Source organism: Accipiter gentilis, unplaced genomic scaffold (genome assembly GCF_929443795.1).
Source record: "Accipiter gentilis unplaced genomic scaffold, bAccGen1.1, whole genome shotgun sequence".
In the NCBI taxonomy this organism is placed as follows: domain Eukaryota; kingdom Metazoa; phylum Chordata; class Aves; order Accipitriformes; family Accipitridae; genus Astur; species Astur gentilis.
In genome coordinates this window covers 620,677-636,486 of record NW_026061174.1, presented here as the reverse complement: position 1 = coordinate 636,486, position 15,810 = coordinate 620,677, and the positions used below count along the sequence as shown (strand labels likewise).

The 15,810-nt window shown below is 52.3% G+C and overlaps 1 protein-coding gene across 3 annotated transcripts; it reads right to left on the bottom strand.

Moving 5' to 3' along the window:
* Positions 1–12,211: 12,211 nt before the first annotated feature.
* LOC126037516 (U3 small nucleolar RNA-interacting protein 2-like) lies at positions 12,212–13,457 on the bottom strand. Of its 3 annotated transcripts, XM_049797851.1 has the most exons (6): positions 13,447–13,457; positions 13,196–13,258; positions 12,970–13,081; positions 12,792–12,871; positions 12,599–12,672; positions 12,212–12,501 (listed from the first exon to the last, which is right to left on the bottom strand). In XM_049797851.1, exons 3-6 carry the CDS (start codon positions 13,049–13,051, stop codon positions 12,378–12,380), a joined length of 360 nt encoding a protein of 119 aa, XP_049653808.1. In that variant the 5' UTR covers positions 13,052–13,081; positions 13,196–13,258; positions 13,447–13,457; the 3' UTR covers positions 12,212–12,377. The 3 variants fall into 3 exon arrangements, with proteins under 3 accessions (XP_049653808.1, XP_049653809.1, XP_049653810.1); XM_049797852.1 differs by lacking the exon at positions 13,447–13,457 and having other exon boundaries at positions 12,970–13,008; positions 13,196–13,224; XM_049797853.1 differs by lacking the exon at positions 13,447–13,457 and having other exon boundaries at positions 12,970–13,005; positions 13,196–13,215.
* Between the last annotated feature and the right edge of the window lie 2,353 nt (positions 13,458–15,810).

Sequence of the window (15,810 nt, the reverse complement as noted above, 5' to 3'; positions counted from 1 at the left end):
GTTCCTAGGAGACCCTCAATTCGGATGGGACTGGGGGGGCTGCTCTTTTCCTGCCCTCTTTCACTGACCGTGAAAGCGGTCGCTTCCGAGGGGCTACTGCGCTTGCACGGGAGTGTAATGGGAGTAATGGGAGCTGTAAAAAGCGCTCCTGTTCCAGTGCCGTGCGTGGGTTTCGTGCTTCAGTGGGAAAAGAGGCTGGTTTTACTGACGGTGTTTTGAAATGTTGTTTAAAGCGTTCAGCTGAGAAGCTCTCGAGCCTCTGTAGTGGTTTAACCCCAGCCGGCAGCTAAGCCCCGCACGGCCGCTCGCTCGCTGCCCCGCAGTGGGAGGAGGGAGAGGATCGGAAGGGTGAATCGACTCGCGGGTTGGGATAAAGATGGTTTAACAAGTAAAAGCTGTGCACGCGAGCAAAGCAAAGTCAGGAATTCAGTCACTGCTTCCCATTGTCTGGCAGGTGTTTAGTTTGCAGGAAAGCAGGGTTCCATCACGCCTAACAGTTACTTGGGCATGTCCCCCCTTCCTTCTTCTTCCCCCAGTTATATTGCTGAGCGTGACATCCTGTGGTCTGGAATATCCCTTGGGTCAGTTGGGGTCACCTGTCCCAGCCTTGTGCCCCCCCCCCCCCTGCTTCTTGTGCACCCGCAGCCGACTCCCTGGTGGGGTGGGGTGAGGAGCAGAAAAGGCCTTGATGCTGTGTAAGCACTGCTTTCAGCACAAATCCAAAACGTAGCCCCGTGCAAGCTACTGTGGGGAAAATTAACTCTCTGCCAGTCAAAACCAGCACAGCCGTGGAGCTCTGTACGCAAAGTATGTCCTTCTTTCTTGGGCTGTCTGCTGGTAGCAATGTGCCTTTTGCTGGCCTGGCAATCTGGCGCTCAAGTGTGGATGTGGAAAGAGTCTTTGGAAACTCTCAGTGGCAGCAGTTGTTTGTTGTGCTCTTGGGATATTTTTTTTCACAAGGTTCCCCTTGCGCTGCGACTCCTCTTTGCGACGTGTTTGTGACAAACCTGTCATGTTATTTGGAAAGAAGAGCGTGCCTCTGCTGCAGGCAGAGGGGCTGAGCAGGCCTTTTAGGATAACTGCTGCTCTCAGTTTCTAGAAGGCGCTGTAGTGGCAAGCCTGAGAAAGGAGAGTGAAGGGAGAGTGTTTTAGTCTGTGGTACTGCTGGCATGCAAGGCAGAGAAAGGAAAGCGGCCTTTGGGTGTGCAGAGGACAATGAATAGGAGGGTTGTGGGAGGTAACAGTTGTGTGGTAAGGCTGCAATGGGAAGTTTGAGTTAGCAGCCAGCAAAGTAACTAAAGCACAGGGTGCTGAGCAGCCTGGTCCGCTGGGGAGGATGTAAAACAAGTGAGGAGGATGGTCCTTTAGAAGTGAAAAAGAGACTTTCCCTGAGGGTGTTGCCCTGGAGGAATCTGCTTGTGTCTGCTAGTCAGGCAGGCAGACAGAGATGATGGGCAAGTGCTTCTGTGAGTGGGCAAAACCTTGACCAGCTCAGTCGAGGAGCTCTGGAGCTTTTAGTTTGAGAGGGGACTGGGAATTGCTGGAGGCTGTGATCTGTAATAATTCCAGAAGTTTGAGCTGCTCTGAAAAAGGAGCTGGAGCTGCTTAGGTTTAAGGGTTGTATTTTTAAGCAGGTGCCTCTAGATTGGGTCCTGCTGAAGGAGTGTTCTGTAGGGCTCAAACTTGGTCTGAAACTTTATGAGTTGTTGTTGGTGTCTCAGCCTCTGATAAAAAATGAATAATGATAGTATTCATAAGTATTACTAAAAAAGCAGCAGCTCAGCATAATCTGGCTCCCTGTGTATGTTGTTGCAAGGGTGTGATCATCATCAGACAGCAGTTCAAGGTCGATGCCCTCAGAGGCTTTTGGAAAATGTTCTGAACTGTTGAGGTTAAGTCTCTTTTCAGGTGGTGGCACCCGTGCAGAAACTAGGACTGAGATCCTTTTGAGCCTGGAAGTATCCCTGCATCAGAGGAACAGAACAGTGTCGTGGCATCCCGAAAGGGCTGTTTTCATGCCAGTGAGGTTGCAGCAGGGCTAAAATGCCATAGGCAATGACTCAAGCCTCTGCCTAGAGAGTGGTTTTATGAGTGTGAGTGAATTTGCTTTGGCAATGAGATGTGCACAGGCATTGCCAGGGCCTGGCTTTACTCTGGAAGTGACTGTTGTTAGCTGCTGCAGAATTGAAGAGACTGTGCTAGAAACACCACGCCAATTAGGCTGTCTCCAGACCTGAAGCTGCATTAAATCTCGTGCCACACTAGTCTCCTTTTTCCTTTGGAGAAGTAGGCCGAGTCTTTGAAATTCTGCTGCATGACTTTATTTTGGGATGAATTGAAACGCAGTTGTTTCTTTAGCTTTGCTTATTAGCATTCTGCTGGAATAGCGTCAGATCTAGGAGGATTAACCTTCCTCCTTGTTTTGTTCTCTGTGTTGATTTTGGAGAGGAAGGTGTGTTGTCTGTCTTGTGGTGTCGTGTGGTGTTCAGAAGATGCTTGAAATGTTGCTCTTGTCTGTGACCAAGCTCTTTCCCTCAGCGTAATCCCTTTGGACAGCGCTGGCAGTAGTGTGCGTACGTTTCTGAGCAGCCTGCAGGTGTTTGATCTCCTGATGGTAGAGAGAGCACAGCATTTGTTTGAGTTTGGCAGCCTGTCATCGCCCCTTGCTTTCTTCCATTCTTTCCACCCTCTTCAGCGTCCCTTCCTGAATCGTACTTTTGTGTCCCTGGTGATTCGTGAAGACTTCGTGACCACAGCGTGAGTCTTGGGTGGGTGATATCTGTCCTTCTGCTGTGGCGCGCTGTGTAACTCCTTTTGTTAACTTGTTCCATATTAAGCGAGGAGAGGGCCTTTCTGAAGAGGAAGGAGAGTTCTCATCTCTGACCGAGTTCTGGCTGGGGCCCCTGAATGTGGAGGATATGAGAATGGCTGCCTGCCAGACCATATACCAGAGAACACTTGCATGCCGTAATTCCTTACACTCCACCCTATTTCCTTATTTCCAAGTGACACTTGTGCGACATTTGTTTACTTCTGAATGGGTTCAGCTTTCCTTTGAGACTTTCTCTCCCTGTGCATTTTATTGTTGGCCGATACCTGGCAGTGAACAACTTTTGAGAAGCTGGTTTACAAAAGATGTAGTTAATAGTTGGGAAGCTGTGGAAGCCAGGGGACGTTCTTTTAATGACGCCATTACTTTGTGGCCAAGCTTGGTGACAGCTGATGAGTTCTGTTGTTGTCATCTTCTTCCTGAGACAGAAGAAAGCCCCTGCCGTTCCTGAGGAAATGAGACCAATATACTGCCTGATTAAAAATGCTCCTGTTAGTTAAGTTGAAACAAATCTTCAGAGTACAGTAGTAGCATTGCAAATATTACTGAAGAAAATGTGCTGATTGTAACTGATACAGAAAATTATTGGTTAATTTCTTTTTCTTTTTCAATTTTGAAAATACTGAAAGGTATTCCTAGAAAAAGTTTCCCGTTTATAAAGCAGGAGTTTGCTGGGGCTGAATTACAATTCCTTTGTAACTGAATTGGGTCAATATTCCGAAAAAGGGGAATATGTTTATTTTTGAAACAGGTCAAAACTGCATGTGTTGTGCTGGCAAGGAGGAGGCTTCTTAAATGTAGAACTTGTTAAATTTAAAAGCACACCTCCACTCTCCATAGTATTGCTTGTATGTTAATTCAGGGTTAAGATATTCGTTCACTTCAGTTTCTGTGAATCTGTTAGGGCAGCGTGCTCTAAGGTGATGGGAGGGAGCAGGGGGAAGAAGGGGAGGAGGAAAAGCAAAATATCTGGAACCTGCTCTTCCATGACTCCTGCAAACTGTAATGTTATTTTTTTTCCCAAGCCTGAAAACTGTACTTGGCGGTGGGATTGTGGCTATCTTGTTAATATTCTTCCTTCCTTTCTTGTTTTGGCCTCTCCAGGAAGCGATTCGAGTAATCCTTGGAAATCTTGATGATTTACATCCGTTTTCTACAGACCACTATCTTTCTGTGTACCCTTTCTTTCCTACTTGTAAAAGAAAAGGTCCAATGACTTGTATCTGTTGGGCATTGCTTAATTTGACATTCCTGCCCAGTAGTGCGCAGATCTTTAGCTGGAGTATGACTCCTCTGAGCTTTGCAGTTTTACATTAGCTGAAGATCCTCCTCAGTTGTTGCCTTCACCAGAGAACTGATGTATGTAAAAAGAATGTTTTGCAGTGTTTTCAGATGGCCACCCCTGCCTTCCAAATCTGATTTAGCCAGAGAAAACGAACGTGCATATATAAAGTCCCAGGAAGCCCACGTAATGCGATTGCAAGGAAAGCTAGTGCGTTGTTTCAAAAGGTTAAAACGTAAAGCGCTCCTTACAGGCGCAGCAGCGTTGGCCCTCTAGTAGTGAAGACCACAGTAGTTTTCTTGTAAGGTACATTAGGATTAAGTATTGTAGTTGCTGTAGTGTAAAGGGTTACGGAGAAGTTACTCTCCTGAGGCTGTTGTTGCAGAGAAAAGTAAGTTAGTGGAAGGAGAAGCCTTTTCAGTCCTAAGGTGTGTCAGTTTGTGAATCGGATCAGGCCCTTCGGCATCATCACCTCCCGTGATTCCGAGTGCCCAGGAGTAATGAACACCCACGTGTTTCCGCCTCCAAGGCATCCCCTTCCAGTCTCGGCAGACTGCGTTATTGCCACCCCTGGTCCTAGCAGGCAAGAACGAGATCATCCTCTTTCTCTGTCAGAAGCTGGTAGGTATGAGAGCAACTTATTCCTGTTACTGCCAGGAAGAGAAAGTAGCCCAGAGCATCGTCAGACAGGAGGCATCCAAACAAAGGAAGCCTCGTTGTTGGTTTGCTTCGCTAAAGCGCAGCCAGTTTTGCCTGCGTGCTTGAGGAGGGTTTGATTCACGAGCTTGTATTTCTGGAACTGGGAAGTCCATCCACCTGCTCAGGCAGCACCGGGCCCTGCGGAGAACTGCAAGCTCAGAGGCCTGGCGTGATGAGTTGTCCTGCAGTCTGTGTGTCGGGCTCCTCGCTGTAGCATACCTCTTAGTTAATCGCCAGCTGTGGGAGTCCTTGAAGCCAAACTCAAACGAACAATTTCATCCCTTAAAGGAACCGACTGTGTCATCTAGGCAAATCTTGGGCTCCATCTCCGGTCCTCAGGATGCAAATGGAGTAAAAGTATTCATGTTACCTGTTTCTTCCTGAGATCAGAGGCATGTAAAGAGACTGCTGCCTGGCGTCACCCATTCTTGCAGGCATGAGCTCCTAGGTGTGCGAACTGCACCCCCAGGAAGGAACGTCTGTAACTGTGGCGTTTGTCATGTCAATTATCTTTTGTCCTCCCATTTTGAGGAGGACTGTGAAGTGAATGTAATGACGCTAGTCCTGTGAATCCTAGTCCTTTTCAGGTTTAAAAATAATTTTTAAAAGAATTACTTTTCAGTTAGGAAAGCTGATGAGGTTTTCTTCACAGGGTTGGGAGAGCCTGGCATGTTGTTTTTTGCGGGAAGATGTCAGGACTGAGGCCAGATGCAGTTAAGGAAACACAATGCTATGAATGCAAGCAACTGATGGGAGAGTGTCACCTGGATGAGTGTTTCTTGTAATGTGTTACTAGCGTATGGTGTCTCCTCACATCTCATTTCTCAGCTGTGTAGTTCGATGTGTCACTTGTTCAGCTGCTGCTGCTCATTAAATATAAATCTCCATTGGCAGGAGCAGTTACAGGGTCGTGGATCTTGGACCAAGATCCTCAAAACCCCCTAGCTATGCGAGGTTTCCCTGCCGCACGTGCACTGCCTTTGTGTCCTGACGCTCTGTTTCTCCAGGAATGTCGGTATTTGCGTGGGGAGTTTCAAGGACCTGCCTGTGGATGCGACGGCCCCTACACCCCTGACGTGTTCTTCTGGTGCTGCATCCTCTTCTTCGCCACCTTTGCCCTGTCAAGCTTCTTGAAGAAGTTTAAAACCAGCCGCTACTTTCCAACCAGAGTAAGTAGAAGGAGGTGGCCAGTGTCCATCTCCACACTCGTTTCCCAAAATGGCTTTCCTGGAGCACTAAGCAGTATTTGCCCCGCCTTGGTCAAGCTGGGAAACGTTGGCCTTGCAGGCCAAGCTCTCCAAGAGCTTGCATGTCCTGCACTCATTTCCCTGAGTGCAAAATCATCGTAGCATTTCCCACCTGCCTCATGACCTGCCCCAGATTGAAGATTTTTGGGGTTTGATTTTGGTTTGTTTTTTTTTTTCCTCCTCAGGTAGTAGGAAGTCAGGTTTCCCAAAGTTTTGGGGTTGGGGTTTTTGGTTTGTTTTTTTTCCCCTACCTTCTGCGCATTATGTGCTCGAGCAGAAAGTAGATTCGAGTGAGGAACTTCCTTTTAAGGACTAAAGGATGCCTCAGTGCCTTGTTGCCATCCATTGTAGCTGTGAGTGTAGCTGTAGTGGCAGACGTGTTTTCTTATTTTTAATATTATTTTTAGGTTTTGACTTAAACCAACCCTTGTCGGCCTAATTAAGCTTTTTTTATTGTCTGACCCCAGATCTCACAGGGACAAACACAGCAGCAGTATCTAAGCAAGGGATCAGGCTGCATGTGCTCAGAGGGGTGGTGGGATTTGGTTAAGCGGCCTTAATGTTGTGCATGTCTGCAACTCTTGCATCTCACCTTACGGCCCTGTTTGCCATGCCCCTCTCACCTCTGGTTTCTCGCTCCAGGTACGGTCCACAGTGAGCGACTTTGCTGTTTTCCTCACCATCGTCATCATGGTGCTCCTTGACTTTGTGGTTGGGATCCCATCGCCGAAGCTCCAGGTCCCCCATGTGTTCAAGGTAATGGGGTGTTTTGGCACGTGCGGGTGCCACAAGGTGATGCCGGGGCAGGGCAGGGCTGAGTCTGGAGGAGATGCTGGTGGTGTGACCATCTCCTCTTCCACCTCCAAGTGCCTTGCTTCCTCCTGGAAACGAGAAGATGGCCCCAAAAACTAGATACCTACAGGGGAAGTATCTAGAGGTGCTTGCAAAGAGGAGACTGGCACTGCTGAAGCCCCCGGGAGAGGGGGACATGAAGCCAGGGCTGGGAGGTGCTCTGACACAGGGAGGGAGGGGAAAATGAAAGCCAGTGGAGTGCCTGGGCTGGGAGACGATGCTGATGTGTGGGCTTTGTTGCAGCCTACCAGAGAGGACCGCGGGTGGTTCATCAACCCCATAGGACCCAACCCTTGGTGGACGGTGTTGGCTGCGCTCATCCCAGCTCTGCTCTGCACCATCTTGATATTCATGGACCAGCAGATCAGTGCCGTTATTGTGAACAGGAAGGAGCACAAGCTGAAGGTAAGGGCCTGTGAGAGATGACCCCAGCCCCAGCCCCTTCTGGGCTGCAGGTCTGGGGAGAAGCTCTTATTCCCGATGCTTTCTGAAGGCATTGGTTTGGGACAAGGTCAGGCTGCGTGGCAGGATGCTCTCCTGGATTAACGATGATGCAGGGAGCAAGTGACAGGGCAGTTCAGATGAGCAACCTTTTGGAGGAGCTAATTAATCTTGGAGCAATAGAGAAGTGCGTTTTTCTTTTCAAAGGGCAGCAGCAGCAGGTGTGGGGAATGAATTGTTTTGATGCGCTGCCAGGGATAACTCAGAGTCACACCTTCCTTGCAAGTGGTAGAATTTTCTTTGTGAGTGGAAAAAATGGTTTGGTGCTTTTGGGTTGTGAGTTGTTGTTTTTTGGAGAAGTATTTATCGCACAAGCTCTGCATATCCATTGTGTCTGAACTCCTGCCAGATTTTCATGCCAGGTGCTTGTGCAAAGCCTGCATACACCCTTACTTGTTTCCATTTCTTGTTTTGAATTCTGAAGCAGCTGACATGTGCTCGAGCAGGGTTTGAGTCTGACTTGCGACGTTATCCTTGCTCTTGTGCTATGGGATGCTCTGTTTCTTGTTTTCCTGCCTGCAGAAAGGATGCGGGTACCACCTGGACCTTTTTGTGGTGGCAGAGATGCTCGGGGTGTGCTCTGTGATGGGGCTGCCCTGGTTTGTGGCTGTGACCGTCCTGTCCATCACCCACGTGAATAGCCTCAAAGTAGAGTCTGACTGCTCAGCTCCAGGAGAACAACCCAAGTTTCTGGGGATACGAGAGCAGAGAGTCACTGGCTTGCTGATCTTTGTGCTCATGGGCTGCTCCGTCTTCTTCACTTCTGTGTTAAAGGTGAGAGGAAAATGCAAACCACCCAACAACCGCGAGCTTGTTGGAGGTTACAGACAAACAGTCCCCTCTCTGCAGGCCTGAGTAGTTAGTTGTGGAGCGGAGGAGGAGGTGATCCCAACCCTTGGGGCTTGACCCATGGTGGGAACCAGCCTCGGTTAGGCTTTGCAGCCCGTCAGGCCCCCGTTTGGTGTGCTCGAGGCGAGTAAGCAACGCAACTGCTTGAATTTTTGGGTGTCTTTCAGGCCCGCCCATGTTTATGGGTTACAGTTGAGCATATTCAGACCAGCACATCTGCTGTCTTTCAAACAGGCAGCCCTTTAGTGGCTGCAGTTTGCTCCCCAAATACCCCGGAGCAGCCGTTCCCAGGAGCTAAACACACTGAGGTCATCCCTGTGGGCTTCCTTGCACGTTCCTCCCACAAAGTAATCTCGTCTCTAGGCTAAAAGGAGGCCTGTGGCCTTTGCCTGTTGCCCCAAGAATAGGCAGAAGTGTTTCTTCTACCGCCAGAGAATGCGGCATAGGGTAGCACGGGTGAAATCACCTATTTTCCTCCAACCTTTCTGGAAAAAAGGATTATTCTGAGGAGAGGTAGCTCCCAAGTTCAGCCTAAAGCAGAGCCTTAGCTCACTCGTGCGCACAAAATGGCAAAAAAATGGTTAAAATCTGACCCATCTCTAAGCCTGAATGGAAGCTGGAAAGCTTCAAGCAATTTTAGGCGGTGCCTGTGGAAGAGGGTGGTAATACTGAAAATGCAATACAGAAAAAGAAACGATTGCATTCTTTCTTTTTTTTTTCTTTCCCCCCCCAGTTTATACCAATGCCTGTGCTTTATGGCGTCTTTCTCTACATGGGTGTGTCGTCACTCAGAGGAATTCAGGTACGGACTCTTTTACAGCGTGCAGCGTGTCGGCTCCCTGGTATTTTGTCTCCGTAGCAGCAGGGAAAAAAGCAGTGGCATGGGAAAATCTTCTCGCAGAGCAAGCAATGAAACTCTTTTGTGTAAGAAAAAGATTGCTGGAGGCACAGGAGGTATATAGGGCTGGGAGGACCAGGCAAGTTCAGCGCTCTCTGTTGCAGGGTTTAGGGCAGGTCAGTGTTTGGTTACGTGAAAGCGGGGGAATTTAGTGCAAAGGGAAGGCAGTTTCTACCACTGGTGGAAATCCTCGCTGGGGGAATCAGTGGGCCGAGAAATGCTAATAATGGAATGGCATGGAATAGTTGCCGTTTGGTAACCCATTTACTCTCAGCAGGGGAAGGTAATTCACTGTATACTAGTACTCAGCTGTTCACACACACTTCCCCAATTTAAAAAAAACCAAACAACTCAACAAGTTGCACTAAGCAGTATTTCAGATGGAAGGCAAATGTAGGTAATCCTTTCTGAAATAGAGGCAGCTCAAAGCAATTGTCCTCCTGTCCCACAGGGAGCATCCCAATAGAAGACTGAACGCTTTAGGACTGAAGGCCACTTTTTAGAGTACACAGCTTTGTTTATAAGGCCCAAGTACATATTTTTCTGTCCCGAAGCCTTGTTTTGACTGTCCAAATACTCCTTTTCGCGTCCCAACCCTTCTTTTTTGTGAACAAATCCTCATTTTGATGGTCCAAAGCTTTATTTATAAACTCCAGAGCCCCATTTCAGGCTCCACAACCTTGTTTCTAAACTCAAATTTTGAGGCTCCGAACCTCAGTTTTAGGGCCCAATGCCTCATTTTCGGGGTCCAAAAATCGTTTCCACAATCCACCCCTTCATTTTTAGGGTCCTGAAGCCTCATTGCAAGGGCCCAAATACCCATTTTCAAAGTCCAAACCTTCCTTTTACAGCACAAACCCCACCGTTAGAGCCCCAAGCCTCATTCTTTACCTTCCAAAGCCTCCTTTTCAGGGAAGAGAGCCTCCTTTCCAGGGACCATAGGCTCAGTTTTAGGATCCAGTCTGCAACTAGGGAGAGCCCAAGGCCTCATTTTGAGGGTCCAAATATTCAATTGGAGGGCCCAAAGCCTCATTTTAGTGGCCAAGCTCCTCATCTGGGGTGCAAGGCATCTCTTGTTTAACGCACAACCCCTCATTTGGAGCTTCCAAAGACCCATTTCTAGGGTGCAAAGCCCTCGTTTTTGGTACTGAAGCATCCCTTGAAGGCACAAAACCTAATGCAGGGTTCAAAGCCTCAGTTTCATTTCCAAAGCCCCACTCTTAGGGCCCAAACCCTCCATTGGAGAGTCCAAAGGCCGCTTTTAACAGCTGAGGGCCTCCCCTGGAGTGACCCAAGCCCTCTCTTTGGGACCAAAGCCTCATGTCTTGGGGCCCTATCGACACCAATAGGTTCCCCTCCTTTGCAGAGCCCAAAGGGTCACGTGTAGCATCTCCCCCACCATTTTTAGTGCCCAAAGCCTCATCTGGAGGGCCAAAGTCCTCATTGTTCTGGTCCAAACCTTTTGGCCTTTTATGACCCATAGCTGTTCTTTAGGGCCCACAGTTTCACTTGGAGGGTTTAAACCCTCAGCTTTAAGGCACAAAGCCACGCTTTTAGGCTCCAAAGTTACACTTACAGGGCAGAAAGCCTCGTTTTCCCTTCCCAAAGTCTTAGTTTTGGCTTCCAGAGCCCCATTTCAGGCTCCAAACCCTCATTTTGAGGGTCCACGGGCTCCCTTGCAGTTGGCAAAGTCTCCTTTTTAGAGCCCAAGGCCACTTTTTTAGTTGCTGAACTCCCATTTTCAGTCTCCAAAGCCTCATTTTTAGGATCCAGCCAGTCGTTTTCAGGGTCCAAGCCACATCCTGAGTTTCCAAACCCTCATTTTTATGCTCCAAACCCTTCTCTTAGGGCCCAAAGCCTCATTTTGAAGGCCAGTCCCTTGTTGCGACACAGACAGGACTGTCGGGGGATGCAATGGGTCTACGGAATGCCTGACAGTTCGAGAACAGTGTGACCTTGAGCAGCTTGTAGTGTATCCTTGAAAGTCTGGGAAGATCCGAGAAGAGCGGTACAAAAACAAGATAGCAATAAGAACCGTCCTGATGAACTCACCAATCATGAATTGTTAGTTACTAACTAAACCAATCATATACTAACACATACTCCGAAGTAGGGGATAAAAAGGTGTGTTAGAACAACAAAGGAGCCATTTTGCATGATCTGTTACTTGTCGTGTCCGTCTCTACCGCGACACAGGACCACCAACGGGCCTGGGTAGGAACCCCAAGGCCCATCAGGAGGTCATGAGGGGACAAGAGAATAAACGCACAGAACAAGGCGCAGCCTTCAACAGCACCCACCTATGGGACTCACAGAAGGCATGAGTACAGCTTTGCAGAGCTGGACCAGCCCCTCCAATAGCCCAGCCAACAAAGCTTTCTAAACAAGGCAGAAACATTGACTCCTTTTCTCGTCCCTACTTAAGATTCCCTGTAGAACTGGGTCTTGGCCTGACCGAGGCTGTAGGAGGGAGGAAGATGAGGGAAAACTTTGCAGGGAAAACACCCAGACACAGTATGGCCTGGCATCAATAAATGTAGGCACAAGCAAGCCCTTGGGAGCAAACTCTTTATTCTCTGCCTGGGGGCTCTGTGGCCCTGGAGCCGCACACCTCCTCAGGACATCCTCCACAAGGCTCCCAGCTACCGCCCTCTTCAACGACTCGGGCTGCACGGGCTCCTCCGGGAGAAGCTTTAAACGCACTGGTCTGTGCCGTGCTCCTGCCTGGGTAGGGCGCTTGGGACCCGCTGGAGGCATGGGCTCTCTTGGAAACTGGGGGCCCGTGGAGGGAACGGTGTCTGCGGTGCTCCCTGGCCAGAATATATGCAGAGTTTCCAATGCAGGCACTGAAGACCTTGCTGTGGCTCCTTGCTGTGCTGAGCCCAACCGAGTTTTTAAGAGTAGATTTTTAGTGTGAGCAAAAGTGTGATTATTTTATTTTGTAATTTATGTAAATAAAGTGGGTTTGGTTTGTTTTTTGTTTTTTTTTAAATAAGGCTCTTCCAGAGCTCAGGTCAGACTGAACCTGAGGGAAAGGGGCAGACCCTCGCAGAGGGCAGAGCCACATCATGATAGGGGGGCCAGCAGGATCAGGGGGCCATGCGACACCCCCTGCTCACGTCCTGCCGGCTCCAGGAAGATGGTTGCACAAAGGACTCGGGGCGCAGCTCCAGGGACAGGGGTTTGGTGACCTGGCTCCAGCGCCTCTGGGGCCAGGGGCTAGGAGCTGTCGGGGGCTTCAGGGCTGTCGGGGGCTTCGGGACTGGGGGCTGCAGCCCTCCGCTTCAGAGGGACGATGCAGACGCTGTTCTTGGCCTCTTTGACTCTCCACCACCGGCCAAGCCTGCAGATGAGAGAGATGGGGGCTACCCTCCGCCGAGCCCTTGGAGGAGCAGGGGGGGGCTGTGCCCCTGGGCAGCACCAGGGAGGGGGGACAGTACCGGTGCTCCTGTCCAAGGCCAGCCACCAGGAAGTCACCGGCTGCAGAGAACTTGAGGCTGTTCACAAAACCCACCTGGAGGGGACAGGGCAGGGTGAGGGGCTCTGGCAGCCTCCTCCTGCCGCCCAGGGAGGGGAGCCCCTGCCCAGAGATGCCCCAAGCCCAGCTCCAATCCCCCACCTCCCCATCCATACCAACGGGATGTCCCAGAGGGGCTCCAGCTTCCGAAATCCCTCACCGCACTTCCAGAGCTTCACGCTGGCGCTCTGGGAGCCTGGGGCAGAGAGAGAAGACTGCCATGCACTCCCACCCAGGTAAGGGAGCAGGACGCCCCCCTCTCCACACCCCCACTCCAAAGCAGCTGCCACACACCTGTAGCCAGGAGGTCCCTGTTGCGCAGGGCGGCCACTGCTGAGATCCAGTATGGCTGCTGCAGGCCCTGGGCATCCTGCATGCCATGTGCCTGCCGGGCCAGTGCCAGCGGCTTCTTTTTCGTTAGCCCCCACAGGGCTAGGGACCTGCCAGGGAGGGAAGGGGCGAGGGGGCCGAGGGGGGCACCGCCTGCGCACCCCAGGCACCACCCCGGCCCTGTGCTCACCCGTCATCGGCGCCTGACACCATGTGCTCCTCACTGATGAGCTGGATACAATCGATGGAGCCCCTGTGAAGAGAAGGGGCAACTGCCATCAGTTATGAGCATGCTTTGGGATCCTATTTAGGAGACAAGGGCTCACCGGGGCATCAGCATCCCCACAGTGCCGGCAGGCTCCTAGTGATGCTTGGCACCTGCACGCCGCTGCCCCAGCCTGACCCCCCTGCCTGCAGCCCCCTCTCCCGCCCCAGACCTACTGGTGCCCGTAAAACACAAGCTGCGACTCCTCCGGGATCTTCCAGAGCCGCACGGTACCGTCCCGGCCCCCTGCCGTCACACAGCACTCCCGGCTCAGGCTGTCCAGCCCCGTGATGACATCCTGGTGCCCGAACCTGGAGAAGGAGATGGCAAAGTGCTGTGGCAAGCAGGGCCCTCTGCTACCACAACTCCCCCGGGCCTGCTGGCTCTTGTGACTTCTGACATCCCCAGGCAGGAGTGGCTGCGCAGCTTGCGGTGCGGGCAGGAGGCAGAGCTGCCCTTCCTGCTGGGGACGTGGAGGGGAGGATGCTGCTGGAGTCAGAGCATTGGTGGCTTTGTAGCTCCCGAGCTCGGCCACGTCAGCCCAAAGCAGCACAGGATCCTTGGACGGTGGGAGGCAGAAAAAGAGATTCGCCCCGGCGTGGCCCCGCAGAGGGGAGGGAAGGCTTCAGTTTCAACTTTGGCTTCAGCTTTGGCGTGGCCTTCTCCTTCCCTCTGTTTCAACAGCCCAGCAGAGCAGCTGGTGCTTTGTGGCAAAGATGAAGCGCGTGGACAGGCGTTGTCCTAGACCACTGGAAAGAGTGGCTGTCCTGCCACTCTCCGGAGGCTGCCGGGTCCTCCTCCAGCTGAGGTGTCTCCTTTCCTGTTAGACCTCAGGAAGAGGAGATACCCCAGCCTGCAGAGCATCCTAGGGCTGGGGCTCCAGCGTTGTCTCTGCCTGAGCAGAGTCCTCGCTGGGGACTGAGTGTGACCTCATCCGTGCCCTCGTCATCTGTAAACTCAGCCGTGGTAGGTTAAACCTCGACTTCAGCCTTCCTCGTCCCAGGATGAGGAGTGTCTGAGTTGCCAGGGAGGAGACCAAGGGGCTGGTGTCTTTGCTTGGGCCTTGAAGGACTGTGGGGACAAAGCAGCAGAGGTGAGGTGACAGCCCCATATCCCTTCCAGGCAGGGCACATTGCACCTCATGATTCCCAGGGCCAGGAGGGAACCAGGGGGCAGATGGCTCAGCTGGAAGCTGCTGGTTAGGAATACGCCCCTCCCGAAACACCCCTCTTCCCACAGATGTGCTGGGACCAGAGCCCCCCTTGCCCAGGCTGGGGGGGGGAGCTCCATGCCAAGGTCCTTCCTCCTCCCTGCTGCCCTCACTCACTCTCTCTGATGTACTTGTGCTCGTTCTCATGCTCATCCACATCCCGTCCAAGGAGTCCTGGGGGGACACAGCATGTCAGGGACCCACTGGCCATCAGGGACCCACCAGCCAGCCTGTCTGGCCACGCAGTTCCCTGGGGAGGGCTGACCCCAGGGTGCAGCATCGGGGAGGGGATGGATGAGCCTCCTGCCAGCCCTACCTGTGCAGGCAGGAGTGGGAGAGAGTGAAGGGGTGCCCCACAGGTCCTGCACTGGGACACAGGGACCCTGGCAGAGAAAGGGACCCTGGGGCTAGGGGCTCACCGATGAACCTGACAGCCTCCAGCCGCAGGGACTCCTGCGGGCTCCGCAGGTAGGTCTGGCTCTTCCACAGGTAGTACGTGGCCCTGCTCCTCTTCCTGGCCAGCTGGAGAGAAGGGTGCAGAGTTGGCACAGAGATGGCCCCCCCGTTGGGCCATCCCTCCACCAAGGACCACCCTTCTTCTCCCCAGCAGGACATTCCCAGCTCTCCGCTCTCCGCATTGGGGTTCGGAGGGAGCAGAGGGCTCCCAGGCAATGCTAGGGTGCCATCCTGGTGGCGGGGTCCCCTTTGGGACCCCGGAGGTGAGGACAGCCTGGAGCAGAGCCTGTTCCAGGAGGGTGCATGCAGCTGTGGGGACACTGCCCTTGGTCCCCTCTGCTGGGCACGGGCAGGGCTTACCCAGGGCAGATCCCAGGGGTGCTCGGGCTATGCTTACCAAGCACTCGCAGATCCTCCATGCCTGCGCCGTCTCGGCCAGTCGCACCAGCTGCCTCCACTTCAGGAACTGGCCAGCGCTGCGGAGGGCTTCCTGGGAGGCCTGGTGAGCAGCACAGATGCTACCACCACCATGGGGGACACAGGACCCTGTGTCCTCCCTCCTGGTGGGGCTCAGAGCCTGTCCTGGCCCATGCAGGGAAGACGCACCAGCTGGGGACTGATGCTGCCAGCAGGTTCAGCACCCCAGGGGAAGAGGAGGGCAGCCACCCTCTCTGGCTGGAAGCCTGTCGGGGCTTCAGCGTTTCAGCTTTGGTGGCCCCAGGCTGCTGCGGAGCCGTAGTCCAGTCTCTGGGGCTGCAGGGACCCATGCCAGGGGCTGTGTGGAGGGAGCTGGGTGGGAAAGGGACCCACCTCCCCATCCACCAGGCAGCAGGAGGAAAAAGGCAGCAGTGGGCAGGGAGGGGGGCTCTGCCTG